The sequence below is a fragment of the Balaenoptera borealis genome, assembly GCF_965194805.1.
Source record: "Balaenoptera borealis genome assembly, chromosome: 9".
Lineage (NCBI taxonomy): Eukaryota > Metazoa > Chordata > Mammalia > Artiodactyla > Balaenopteridae > Balaenoptera > Balaenoptera borealis.
In genome coordinates, this window is record NC_138873.1 from 21,843,020 (window position 1) to 21,858,132 (window position 15,113).

General features: G+C 37.6%; 1 protein-coding gene and 1 long non-coding RNA gene across 9 annotated transcripts in view; both read right to left on the bottom strand.

Moving 5' to 3' along the window:
• Positions 1 to 13,243, bottom strand: part of AIG1 (androgen induced 1) — a 228,254-nt gene extending 215,011 nt beyond the window's left edge. For 7 of the 8 annotated variants that reach the window (XR_014248502.1, XR_014248503.1, XR_014248504.1 and 4 more), the window contains exon 1: positions 12,736 to 13,137. Coding sequence is in view for 5 of the 8 variants with exons in the window: in XM_082405556.1 (XP_082261682.1) it covers positions 12,736 to 13,122 (387 nt within the window). In the remaining 3 variants the exon portion in view is untranslated. Of the gene's footprint in view, positions 1 to 12,225; positions 12,614 to 12,735 lie in introns of those variants that run through there. The other variant, XM_082405559.1, reaches the window with a different exon arrangement.
• LOC309634953 overlaps positions 1 to 15,113 on the bottom strand; it is a 738,917-nt gene that overhangs the window by 325,696 nt on the left and 398,108 nt on the right. The window lies entirely within an intron of this gene.

Here is a 15,113-nt window from a genome sequence, read left to right on the forward strand (position 1 = left end):
CATCAGAACCACTATGAGACAGAATATGAAGTTAGAACCTAACCCGATTGATTGCCTCTTAAACAATCAAACAGAAAAGCAAGTCAACGTTTTCCAAAGGGCTTTAACAAGACCCAGAGTCTCACAACATAATATTCCAAATGTTCAGGGTACATTCAAAAATAACTTGACATACAAAGAGCCAGAATCTGATCAATATTCAAGGAAAAAGACAATTAACAAATGCCACTTCCAAGATGACCCAGACGTTGGAATTATCAGGCAAGGACTTTAGGACAGCTCTTCAACGATCCTCCATAAGGTAAAAGGTGAACATTGTTTAAAAGAATAAAAGATAGAAATGCTTAGTTGGGAAGTAGAAGCTATGAAGAAAATGGAAATTTTACAACTGAAAAAGACAAAAGCTGAAATTTAAAAACTCATTGTATGCACTTAATAGCAGAATGCAGATAACAAAGGAAAGAGTCAGTGAATTTGGAGACAAATCAATAGAAATTATACAACCTAAAGAACAGAGAGGAAAAAAAAGACTGAAAAAAAAACCCCCACGTCCTCAGAAACCTGTGTGACAATAATCAAAAGGTCTGATATTCATATCAATGGAGTCCCAGAAGAAGAGATAAAGGAGATAGATGGGTGCAGAAAGAATATCTGAAGAAACAATGACTGAAAACTTCTCAAATTGAGTGAAAGATATCAGATTGCAGATTCAAGAGGTTCAGCAAATCCCTAATAGCATAAACTCACAAAAACAGGGCCAGACACATCAAAATCAAACTGTTGAAAACTAAAGATAAAGGGAAAAAACTTAAAGCAAGCCAGAGGAAAACAACACATTACATTCAAGGGAGCAATGGTTTGGATGATTGCAGATTTCTCATCAGAAATCACAGAGGCCAGATGACAGTGGCACAACATCTTTCAAGTGATAAAAGAACTATTAACAAGAATTTTATACCCAGTGAAAATATCTTTCAGGACTGAAGGCAAAACAGAAGAAGTCTTTGATTAAGGAAAACTAAAGGAATTTGTTGCCAGTAGATCCGTTCTTAAAGAAATGCTAAAAAAAAGTTCTCAGGCTTATAGGAAATGATATCAGAGGGAAATATAGACACAAGGACTGAACGAAGAACAATAAAAATGGTAAATATCTGGGTAAATATAATAGACTATTTTACTCTACTAAATTATTTAAAATATTTGACTTGATGGCAAAACTTATGATATTGTCTATGGAGTTCTCAAGTTATTTGGATGTACTTAATATGACAATTATCACATAAAGTGGGGAGGGTAAAGTGATAAGGTTTGTATGTTTTAATTGAAGTGGTAAACTATTCACTCTAGATTGTGTAAAGTGAGGTGTGTATATGATAATCCCAGAACAGCAACTAAAATGATAATACAAAGAGATAATCCAAATAGCCAATAGTTAAATTAAAATGAATACTAAAAAATACTCACATAATCCAGAAGAAGGCAGGAAATGGGGAATGAGGGAACAAAAAAAAGGGTAAGAAAAAGAAAACAAATAATAAACGGTAGACCTAAATCCAACCATTTCAATAATTAAATTAAATGTAAATGGTATCTACTGAAGTATAGAGATTATCAAATAAATTTAAAATTAAGACTCAGTATGTTGTCAAAAAACAATCCACTTTAAATATATCACTATAGATAAGATAAAAGTAAAAGGATGAAAAAAATATACAATCAAAAGAAAGCTGGAAAAGTTATGTTAATAGCAAGCAAAGCAGACTTTGGAACAAGGAAAATTATCAAGGAAAAAGAAGAATATTTATAATCATAAAACAAACAATTCATCAAGCTATATAGCATTCTTAAATGTGTATGTACTTAACAATGTATATGCCCCAAAATATGGGAAGCAAAACTGATAAAACTGAAACAAGAAATAGACAAACCCACAATTACACTTTTACACAATCACACCATTACAGAGAGACTTCAGTGCTCCTCTCTGTTAATGAGAGAGCAGGCAGACAGAAAATCAGCAAGATATAGGAGACCTGATCAATGTTATCCACTAACTTAATGTAATTGACATTTAAGGAACACTCTACCTAACAAGAGAAGAATACATTTTTTTTCAAGTGTACATGAACTATTCAACATGATAGTCCATATTTTAGGCCATAAAAACAAATTTAACAAATTTAAAAGAATTGAAATCATGCAGAAAATGATCTCTGATCATAATGGAATTTAAACTAGAAACAAATGACAGAAAGATATCTCAGATATAGCCAAAAATGTGTAAATTAAACCCCACATGTTTAAATAACCATTGTAAAATAGAAAGACTCTTGTGGGGGCAAGGAATATACGGGAAATCTCTCTACATTTCCCTCAATTTTGCTGTGAACCTAAAACTGCTCCAAAAAAAAAGACTTGATAATTTTTTCAAATAGAAAGACTCAAAGGAATTTAAAAAATATTTTGAAGTGAATGACAATGAAAATAAAATGTATTAAAACTTGTGAGATGCAACTAAAGCAGTACTTAGTATTAAATGTTTTAAAAGGGAAGAAGGACTCAATTTAATAAATAAACAATCTGTTTCCACAGATTTATTAGTTAAGAAACTAATAAAGAAGAACCAATTTAACCCAAAACAAAAGGGAGAAAGTAATAAACTTTAAAAACAGAAATCAATGAAATTGAAAACAGAAAAACAATAGGAAAAAATTAGTGAAACCAAAAGCTGATCTTTGAAAAACATAAATAAAATTGAGACGTCCTTAGCCACACTGATGAAGAAAAAAGAGATAAGACACAGATTCCCAATACCAGGAATGAAATGTGGTTATCACCACAGACCCTAAAGACAATAAGAGAAAGATAAGGAAAGAATGTTGATATTAGATGAAATGGATCAACTTTTTGAAAGATATAAACTACCAAATCTCAGTGAAAAGAAAGAAATAAGCTGAATACTCCTATATCTTGCAATCAACCAAAATGAATTTTCAACAAAGAAAACTCCTGGCCCAGTGGTTTTCACTTATAGATTCTGTCACAAATTTCAGGAAGAAGCAAAACCAATTCTGCTCAATCTCTTCCAGAACACTGAGGAGGAATAAGGCTAGCATTACACTAATACCAAAGTCAGGCAAAGAAGAAAAATAAAAAACTACACACAAATATTCCTCATTAACAAAGAGGTAAAATCAACAAAATATTAGCAAATCAAATTAAGCAATATATAAAAAGCACAATATACCACAATCAAGTGCATTCACCCCAGGAATGTAACACTGACTTAATATTCAAAAATCAATCAATGTAATTCACCATATTAAGAGGGAAAAAAAGCCATATGAACATATCAATAGATGCAGTTAAAATCATTTGACAAAATTCAACATCCATTTATGATATTTTTTAAAAAAGCTTCTCAGTAAACAAGAAACAGAAGGAAATGTACCCAAACTGATAAAGGGTATATGCAAAAAAAGTCTATAGTTACTATTATACTTACTTGTAAAAGACTGTTTCCTCCTAAAAAAGAAATGACAAGAATATCCACTCTCACCACTTATGTTCAGTATCATATTAGAAGTCTTAATCAATGCAATAACACATGAAAAAGAAATAAAAGCCATGGCAATTAGAAAGGAAGAAAACTGTCTCTATTAGCAGATGATATGATTGTCTATATAAAAAAAGAAAATTCCATGAAATCCACAACAAAGCTCCTAGAATGAATAAGTGAATTAGCAAAATCATAGGATATAAGGTCAATATGCAAAAATCAAATGTATTTAATATTTAACAAAAAGTAAAACTTAACAAAACAATACTATTTGTTTCACTGAAGAAGACATACACATGGCAAGTAAGACATGAAAAGATGTTCAAGAGTATTAGACATTTGAGAAATGCAAATTATAACCCCAATGAGATAGCACTACACACCAATCAGAAATTAATTGGATGTCATCAAAATGATAAACTTCTGCTCTGCAAAAGACACTACAGATCATCCTCAATTTACCACGGTGTCACATCCTGATAAACTCATGGTAAGGTGAAAATATTGCCTAAGTCAAAAATGCACTGAACACATAACCTACTGAACATCATAGCTTAGCCTAGCCTGCCTTAAACGTGCTCAAAATACTTACATTAGCCTACAGTTGGGCAAAATCATCTAACCCAAAGCCTATTTTATAATAAAGTGTTGAATGTCTCATGTAATTTACTGAATACTCTACTGAAAGTGAAAAACAGAATGTAAGTGTATTGGTTGTTTACCCTCCTGATCGCATGGCTGACTGGGAGCTGGGGCTCACTGCCCTGCCCAGCATTGCAAGAGCATATCGTGCCACATATCACTAACCCAGGAAGAGATCAAAATTCAAAACTGGAAGTACAGTTTCAACTGAATGTGTATCAGTTTCATACTATAAAAAAGTCAAAAAATCATAAAGTCGAACCATTGTAAATTGGGGCCTGTCTATACCAACAAAACGTAAAGATACCCCCAGACAGGGAGAAAATGTTTGCAAATCATGTATTTGACAAAGAACTTCTATTCAGCATACACAAAAATTCTCAAAGCTTAACAATAAGAAAACAACCCTTTTTTTTTAAATGGGCAAAGGATTTGAACAGGCACTTCGTAAAGAAGATATATGTATGATAAGAATGAGATGTGACAGAGTGAGAGAGTGTCATGGACATATATACACTACCAAATGTAAAATAGATAGCTAGTGGGAAGCAGCCACATAGCACAGGGTGATCAGCTCGGTGCTTTGTGACCACCTAGAGGGGTGGGATAGGGAGGGTGGGAGGGAGGGAGACGCAAGAGGGAAGAGATATGGGAACATATGTATATGTATAACTGATTCACTTTGTTATGAAGCAGAAACTAACACACCATTGTAAAGCAATTATACTTCAATAAAGATGTTTAAAAAAAAAAAAGAATGTATAAGAAAAGAGGCTTAATACCATTAGTCATGAGGGAAATGCAAATTAAAACCACAATGAGATACCACTGCACAACTATTAGAATAGCTAAAGTAGAAGAAAAATTGACAATGCCACACACTGACAGGACGCAGAGCAACTGCAACTCTCATACATTGCTGATGGCAGTGCAACATGGCACAACCACTCTGGAAAACAGTTTGGCACTTTCTTATCAAGCTAAACATATATTTGCCATATAACCAAGCGATCCCACTCCCAGGAAAAATAAAAACTCATGTTCATACAAAAACTTGTATGCAAATGTTTATAGCAGCTTTCCTCATAATCACCCCAAACTAGGAAAAACTCAAATGCACTTCAATTTATGAGTGAATCAACAAAGCGATACATCAATACCATAAAATACTACTCAGCGTTAAAATGGAACAAATTATGGATACACACAGCAGCAGAGAGGAATCTGAAATGCATTCTGCTAAACGAAAAGCGCCAGGCTCAAAGGCTATATCCTGTATGCTTTACGTATTTTTCTAGAAAAGGCAAAACTACAAGGATAGAAAACAAACCTGTGATTGTTAAGATTCAGGGGAGGGTTTGACTATAAGGGGACAGCACAAGGGAATATTTTAATATTTTTAGGTGATTGTGGCGGTGGCTACTATGCATCCGTCAAAACTCAGAACTGCACACCAAAAAGAGTGAATTATGGTGTATATTAATTTTAAAAAACAAATTTATACAAACCATATGTATATATTGAATTTCTGTTTTAAAGAAAAGTACATATATGGCTCAAACGGCAAATGTCAAAATACTAACATTGGTATCTCCTTTAATTTAAATATAATTTAAAAATAATTTTTATAAATAATATGATTTTTCTGAAACCTGAATATATAAATGTGCACACACATATACACACATACATGCATATAATGTATACATGCATATATATGCAGTCTGACTTTCCCTCTATGTGTGTTTCTGAGTGTTCATGAAGTTCTGAAGTAAATACCATCTTGAAGCACTACAATGCTAAGATGCACTGAAAATTAGGGTTACTTAAGATGGAATATATTTGCTTCCCTACGGTTTCCGGTATTATACAAATTTTCTGGAATTTTATGTACTGCTTTTGAAATTAAAATTTTAAGTTATAACACAGCCTGACAGTTCTAAATATGTCAGTCTGAAAGGGCTAGACCATTGTCTCACTGACTTTTTAGAATTCCATGCTTCTAAAGCACTGTCATGAACACATGCCATTTGCTCAAGATTCAAAATGACAGTATTCTTATCACTTGGTGAATTCAAGCAATTTCTCTGGTGATTCCCAATTAGCCTGTCTTGATCCAGCCTATCAAAGCAACATTGCATACCTTGCTGCCCTCCACGATGGATCTGATCCAGGGGTCTCTCACATGCAGAGAGGTCTGTACTCACTGTCCTCTGGCAGGACTACCCTGCAGGTGAGACAGGGGCCCTTTAACTGTCTAGCCACGGGCTGCTAGACACAAAAGAAAGCTATGTTGTTATGGAATCCTAAGCAGTAAGATTTTTCCAAGCGTGCTTGGATCACAGGAACATCTGATTCAATATGGAAAATTGTACTATTGTTCACACTTCCACAGAAACATATGACATTTCAGGGGAACACAGAGAAACAAATGAAAGCCTCAAGAGCAGCTACCAATTTTGTTAAATGTTATACCAGACATGGGGGATGGCAGAGATGGGAAAAGAAGTGACCTCAACATGGTCAGATGACTCTGTAATTTCAATAACATTTGCAACTAAGAAAGGGAATTAGAGATTATATCATCAACTGTTTCCCCGACTCTGACAAAACCAGGCCCCTATTTTATGTTTGATCCAAAAGAAACACTTTCAAAGAGGGGGAAGAGGACTCTGTGTAAAGTATTATACTCAAAATTCTTCTCCCAGGTTAGGAAAAAGCATTATTTAATCCTTAAAGTTTACGTGCATTTTAGGGTCAAGTCTGATTGTACTGAAAAAAAATTTGCAGTTTCACCCTCTTTGTATAATATCCAACAACAAAAAAAAGAAAAAACCAAACCAAAACAAACCAATCTAATTTTGTTCAGACTACTCAATGAACTACTGGCCTTCACATGGCACTCTGCAGTTTTGACTGGCAAAGCTAAATATCATAGTTACATAATAGTATATAGAATCTCTTCTCAAGATATTTTATTTCCTATTTAAAATTAAGCCATGGACTTAATGGAGTCAAGAATATTTTATTATAAGTATATAAGTAAATATAAGACAAACTCAAACGCATCACTTAGTATACTTATGCAGTTTTTTCTCCCTTTTAAACATTTTTAAAGGTCAAAAATTCTTAGTGTGTCTAAAAGCAAAAAATGTATCCTCCAGGTGTACTTGACCATTTCCTGCTCTTTGAACACCCCAAGCTTTTCAACATCCCAGCCCTTATTTATCCTGCTCACTCTGTGGTTTTCTCAAATTCTTTTGCAAAACGGATTTAGATAACAAAAATAAGTACCCAGATTGTATTACCTTAAACCTCTGCAAAAATGCCTTCACCCAGTCAAAACAGAAGACCATGCCTTTGGCTTTCATAAAATCACAATATAAAAAAAATCAACGATAAGAATATTTCTATAGATAATCTGCTAGAAAACAATCAAAGGCACTATCTGCTATGCTATCCGATGTCATTTATATGACTAGTTGAGTGATAAATAACCTTGCAAAGTCAGTGCCTGGAAAGAATTGTATTTTTCCTGATAAATTGTTATGCTTCCTTTATTCCAACAGTAGAGACAATGCAATCAAACGTGTATTCTTTTTCACCTGATTTCCCTGAAGATTAGCCAAACTTGTTTCTCAATTGCAACAAATAGCTTACCCTTGGTGCCAAATACATACTTTTCTCTTTCTTTTATTTTACAGTTGTAATTTTTTTACAACATGTTTTTAACTATGTCACAGTAAAAGTGACATAATTAAATATATTTTGAAATATGTTTAAATATGTTTTAAATATAGTTGGCAGAATTAATATATGAAGGCTGTGTCCTACAAGCTATTCCATGTTAAATTACAAAACAAAAACAGCATGGCCTAGAGCAGCATTTTTCAAACTAAAATGTGAAAAAGAATCACCTAGTGATCTTATCAACAGGTAGATTCTTATTCAGAAGGTCTGGGGTGGAGCTGGAGGGTCCACATTTCTACCAGGTTCCCAGATAAGATCACTGCTGGTCCTCACACCACACTTTGAGGAGGTGGGGCCTCACCGGTGTTCAGCCTGTGCATGAATGGAAAGTCAGTATAGGAGAAATAATGAATATAATGGAGCCCTAAGACATGATAACTATCCAAATGGCGAGTACCACAAACTAGAGCAAACGGGATCATCACATTTCTATTTCAACCTTTAAAAATCAGAGTGTCTTAAATCCAAAATCAATATTAATTTTTTATAACAAATGTCCAGTTCATGTTTTTCAAAGAAGTTGATTCTTATTCACATATTAGACGTTCTACCATATAGAGCCGAATAAAATTCTGGTTGATATATTTAAAAAAAAAAAAAATCCGTAGTGTTTTGAATGTTTTTAGGAGGAAACGGGACAAGAAAAGAATACTCATTGAACATCTGGAAAGTTCCATTTATTCAAATGTTTCCTAACACCCAATGTATTCCAGCACTACTTTGAGGCCTCAACATCCAGTTTCTTTCTTTTAATTTATGTATGTTGGTTTGACTGATTCCTCATTTCTATTATTTTGGGGGACAATTATTATATAACTTGGGAAACTATTTGATTAGTGAATAAGTGAATGAATCTGCATCATTTGAAGAAAATCCACCAGTTGTGATATTGGTTAAGAAAATATTTGAACATTAGTCAGTTTAATTTTTTTTTCTTTCCAGCTTATTTCCAGTTAAGAGTATTCCTCCCAGCATGGCATGTTTCGCAATGATAATTTCTAAAATACTTCACAGTAAAGAAAAGGCCTAGTTTTTCCAAAGTTATTCCATTTTTATAGATTCTCATATTGCCTGTTGTCACATGTATGTCTCCTCAGCATAGTTTCTGGTTAAAACTAAAATTAACCAGTTATCTAATACACATAAAGAACTAGCTGAGTCACCACATCAGTACAACAACATTTAAGGTTTTTTTTCTAGGTCACAGGATTTAGAGCCAAGTGTACTAGTCTTCTATTGCTGCTGCAACAAATTAGCATAAATTTAGTGATTTAAACACAAATTTATTATTTTATAGTTTTGGAGGTCAGAAGTCCAAAATGGGTCTCACTGGGCTAAAATCAAGGTGTCAGCAGAGCTGTGTTCCTTCTGGAGGCTCTAGGGATAATTTATTTCCTTGCCCTTTCCAGCTTGTAGACACCTCCCACATTCCTTGGCTCCTGGTCCCTTCCTCCATCTTCAAAGCCAGCAATGTTGCACCTCTCTGGGACTTTCTTCCACCATCACATCTTCCTCCAACTGACTCTTCTCCCCTGCCTCCCTCCATTTTTAAGAAACCTTGGGGTAACATGGATAATCTGAGCAAATCTCCCTATCTGAAAGTCAGTTGATTAGCAACTTTAATTACTTTGCCAGGTAACCTAACATACTCACGGGTTCCAGGGATTAGGATGTAGACATGCTTTGGGGGCCTATTATTCTGCCTATCATGCGGAGACAGTATTCCATTTCCATTTACTAGCTTGAATTTTCCTGAAGCACTTTTTAGTTCTTTTACAGTTCTTCGATTCTAGGAAAAGAAGCTCTTGGGGAATAACAATAAGAGTATAAGATTACTGATAACAGGATAAGATTACTGAACATTACTAATGTTCAAGTATCTTCTTAACCAGTATCACAGCTGATGAATTTTCTTCAAATGATGCAGATTCATTCACTTATGCAATAACTTTCATTTCACTTTTTGCCATGAGCTCTGATTCTATTGGGATGACTCTCATACTCAAAGTAAGGTATGGATATAGCTGGAACGGCCCCTGCCACATAACCACATGCTCCTGGATATGTGTCGCCTGAGATTCCTGAGCTACATTCTGGTACACTGATGCCACGGATCATGGAATCAGACTGTGGCCACCAGGATAAATGTCCTGACTCTCTGTGATCCAAGTTGGCTAGAACAAGGGCCTTCTCACTGAAGTTTTGAGAGGCTAAACCCTCTTCCAAAATTGCTCTAATGAGCTTAGAATCATTAAAAATGTCCAAAGCACTAAGTAATAAAGTTTATTCAGTTTTCTTTAACACAGAAAAATGAAAAGTTAAATGGGTAAATTATAGTAGCCTAATCTTTTCATGCCAATAGTAGGGACTCACAGGCTGGTTGTTTTAACAGCTGTACAATGTTTAGGCTCCAAAGACTCTAAATCTCTAATAACAAAAAGAATAACACTTTGTATGACTGTTTCTTTGAATATATTCTAGACATATTTTCTCACAGGAACCCTCAATTAAAGATTTATTATATTTTAATCAGAAGCCACAGAGATAAAAAGTTTGAATAATTGGCTGAAGGCCCTATACAAACTGAATTTAAATATGAAACAAAGTAAAAGTTTCAAATTTGAATTTATGGCCTGAATTCTGAGAGACAAAAATATATTTGTCATGATTATTATTTAAAATAGGCAGGTCCAACCACCAAATGCTAAAATATAAAGTGTATGACAGTTTAAGCAGAGTCAGACTGGCTCTACTACAGTTTCACGTCACTCAAAGGTTATGAGAGGTACATTGTTTCTTGTGAGACTTGTATTATAACACACAGTAAGCAATGCCAATGTGAGTTGTCATTTCTCCCATGGGTTAACAATACCTTCAATTTCTACCGCTCTCACCTGCTAATCTCCTCCCCTGCGCCCCCAAAACTATATCTAATGCAAAGGTGCTTCTGAGAACTGTTCATAGTTTCTATGGTTCTGGTAGGGTTTCCATCCGTATTTCAGCTCAGTGCTGTTCCTTGACAACACTCAAATGGGCCAGCTCAAAGTGAGATCAGGAGAAATGGGATAAGGTAGTGATCCAAGAGAAATTTTGTTCACATAGCCAGTAAAAGAATTCTGCAAATCTATGCACATATTTTTTAAATAACATCTAAATATTTTTAACATAAGTTTGAACAGTTGAAAAGGGGACATGATTTCTAACACTCTGATACATATTTATCAGAACTTCAGGGCTGCAGGTTTCAGTCTCCGGAAGTCTGCTACATAACATAAAAGGTAGAGCCAATCCTCAATGACGAGCCAATCAACCCAAGAAGACTTTCTGTCAAGATAAGTCTGACTTTGTTTTTCAATCAAATATGAAGATAGTTCTAGTGACAACTGTCTATCTTCTGAATCCTAAAAGGAACAGATAAATATAGCACAGAGCCTTGTCACGTGCTCGTCCCTTGGATGAACAGGGCAGAAGAAAGGAGAACTGGCAGGCAACACCCGTATTCAGAGAAGATCAGTTTCAAGAAAGAGCTGGAAGTTGAGGAACTGAAAATTGAAACCCCTGAAACACTCTATGTCCTGGTCAGTCTTGGTGCTCAGTTTGGAAAGTGCTGGGGAAAAGGACTTAAATTCCTCTCTGAAAGTATCTAACATGATACAAATTTAAAATGGTATTTCTATACAAAAACCTGCTGACTGCATATCTTTGAAGCATCCTAAGCCTTTGGAAGTATCTTAAAACAGGTGTCAAGTTCTCTTCATCAAAATGAAGGGTCAACAATTAGAGATTACAATCTTGCTTGTGTAGCCAACCTTGTGTATAACCTTGGACGGGCAGTTCTGGCGATCCAGGAATTGGTTCTACTTTTTCTCTAGTCCTCAGAACTCCTCGCTTTTGTTTTAATTCTCTGTCCATACTTGACCATCTTTTAGTGTATGTTTGAGCCAGTCTTTCACCCTGAAGTTCCTAGGTTCCACCCCATGTCCTTATTGGATTTTATGCTCATGTGATATTTCTCCAGCCCTTTTAGTGCCAGAAGTGGATAAACTGTTAAAAAAAAACAAACCAAAAACCAAAACCCTCCAACTGCCAAGGCCATCATTGTGCCAACAGAGGAACTGCTTATGCAGACTATTGTGAACTTTTACATAGGAAGATGGGGAAAGTATAAAGTCCCACTGTGAATGCGTTTTGAAAAGCTCTCTCTTCTAATGCTTCTGGGGTGGGGGGGGGGGGGGGAGGTTGGAAGTAAATTACTGACAATGGGCAAAAACAGATGCAAAGAAGACAACTTTATTAGGCGATTTTTCTTCTTTATGAGGAGCTTTCTCTCCTTTGTTAGGAGGGCAGTCCTTTCAGAGGAAGCGCCAAGTAATTCGACAATACCCAGTTTCCTTCAGCTGCTGCGACTTGATCCCACGGTGGGTGTTCTGGAAAGCACCTTGGGGGCGAATGGGGCTGAGGCCGCTCATGATCAAGGTCGTCTGATCCAGTTGCTAAGTTGAGAATCTTCCCGTGTCACCTCTTAGAAGCAGGTGTGTGTTCCCCTCCAAAGAACCCACCACCTGGCTGCGCCCCACCTCCACTCGTGCCCCAGCTACCAGGTAACGTTGGGTGCTTCAGAAGGTGCTGCTGCGGGGGCAGCCTGGCCTTTAGACGCAGTCACTGGGGAGGAGGCGAGGACCGGGGTGGATGCTGGAGCACGCGCGCAGGTGCCGGCGCAGCCACAAACACACACGGGCTCGGGGTGAGGGGAGGACGGGGGAGGGGGAGGGGGGCGGCCTTACCAGATCAATGAAAGTCAGGAATTTCCAGCTCCCTCCGTAGGTCTGGTGCGAGGGCATTTCGATGGCCTTGTAGTTGCACAGGATAGAGCAGTAGGACAGCAGGATGGCCACCCGCAGCACCTGGCAAGGGACAAGCGCCATGTTCGCGAAAGGCCTGGACGGGCTCGGCGACCAGGAGGGCGGGCGGCACAGGGCTCGGGCGGGCGCTGTGGGAACTCCGGCCGCGGGCGGGCGGGCGGGGGCCGGGGCGGGACGTGTCCCGCGGGACCGGCGCGAGCGCGAGCGCGCGGGCGACCTCGCGGGCGGGGCGGGGCGGGGCGGTGTGTGCGGGCACCGGCGGCTGCCGGGTGGGCGGCGTGGCGTCAGCTCTTTCGTCATCTCCGTCATTCTGCTCCTGCCTTCGCGGGCCCCGGAGACCCGGCCCGGGGCAGCCCCTCAGAGCCCCGGGAGCGGGTGGGCGGCCTCCGAGGGCGACCGGGGCTCGGGGAGCGCGCGCCGAGCTGCGGGGACCGCCGCCAGCGGTAGCGGCCGGGCGGAGAGGGAGCGCGGCCCAGGGTGAGCGGGCGCGGGGCCGGACGCGGGGGCCGGGCAACCCGCCCGGAAGGAGCGGACCCCAGTGTGGGCAAACGGTCCAGCTCGGGGACTTGCTGGCCAAGTGGCACCGGTGGAGGCGCGCACGTGGGGGGGGGGGGTGCAAACCCGTGAAACGGGGCCCCCCGAGTGACTTGCTTTATTTTGGACCCAACTGGAATTTTAGTGGTAGACTACTGTTAACCACTCTGAAATTCCCTTATTATTCTATTCCAATGGGTTAGGCTGCCCTGCACTTTCCACAGGGGGTTTATAAATATCCTATCAATATATAACAAGGCAGACTGTGAACTGTGGACCAGGGGTTTATAAATAAAACGTTGTAAAGAAAGGAGTGTCAGATAAGTTTCTGCTGCAAGATTACATTCAGTTCAGGAGCAGATCATCCTGAGTCTGGATGTAAAACCCGTTTGTGTAATTTAATACTAATCTTTTGAGGGTTAAACTGGTTTTGCCCTTTTCCTTATTTATTTTTTTCCTACACTCCAATGCCAGGGCTTAATGGAAGGAAAATAAATATAAACTGTATCCCCTCCGCCTTCCAGTAAATGTTGTCACACTGAAGTTGCTTCATTCTGTGGGCCGCATCACATTTCAGCTAACCAGATGCAGGGTCAGATTATGAAAAGACAACATAGGTATTTCCTGTGGATCCATTTAAAACAGGTGTCCTCTGAAAATAGTCTCTGAGTCACAGAATGTGGAGTGAGGGGGCAGGGAAAGCAGAGTGCAGAGTGTTAAGAGGTAAAGTAGCAACTCATGAACGTTTTCCTGAATTTTTCCAACCAGTCCCTTAACCAAAATAAAGAAACCCAGTAGATATTTTCTAATCGGCCTCATAATTATGCCAATAGAAGTTAATGTCCTCCAAATCAAGATAATTCCAAGAAGGTTCTGCCAGCATAAAACTATTCATTATTGATGATTTCTAGTTTTATCTTCATGTAAAAGTTGGGTGCATTTTTAAAAATTGTGTGTCCACGCTACAGGTTCATAAGATTGCAAAATTAAAAAGTAGATCTACTGAAGATCTAAGTCCTTAATAGAGTTTTGAGTTCGTGTGATATCCTTAAAATTTGATATACCTTCCTACCTTACAATTTAGAAAATCATAAATAAGACTCCCTATCCCATCCTTGAAAAATATAATAATATTTGTATAAAGCCATTTAAAATTTTATTCTGTACTCAATTTCTTTTTAAGTAACTATAGCATTCAAAAAGTGTTTTGAACCTATTCTAATGGTTTGCTTTTGTTATTTGCTAACCATAATAAGATAATGAGTTTTGTGGGCTTTTTTTAAAAAAAATGAAACATTTGCATAAACATTGACTCAAATATTTTATGAGAATGTCAGTCTACAATTTTTGGAACATCTTGATGATTATTTATGAACACATCCAGGTTGCTCTTTTTGCTTTTTAGACCATATCTAGTAATCTTAGACATGTTTCACATGTCTCTGTGAAAAAAATATTAACCTACACACAGACTGCGTTTTTTTTAGTGTAAGTACAGCAATACAGTATTGCACTTAAAACCTCACTCTGGGGAAGGTTATCCTTTTTTATGAACTATAATACATTAATCACTGATAAGTTTTACATGATTCCATATTTGAGTTAGAGAATACTGTTTTTCATTGTACACTATACAGAAGAAATATCTGCATGTCACTTTTTTAGCTTTTTCATACTGCCCCACAATGAGTGGGGATGGAGGAGAATAGCCTTGTCCAGTGGAGTTTCATGAAAACGTGTTTCCCAAGGGAAGAGTTTAAGACCTT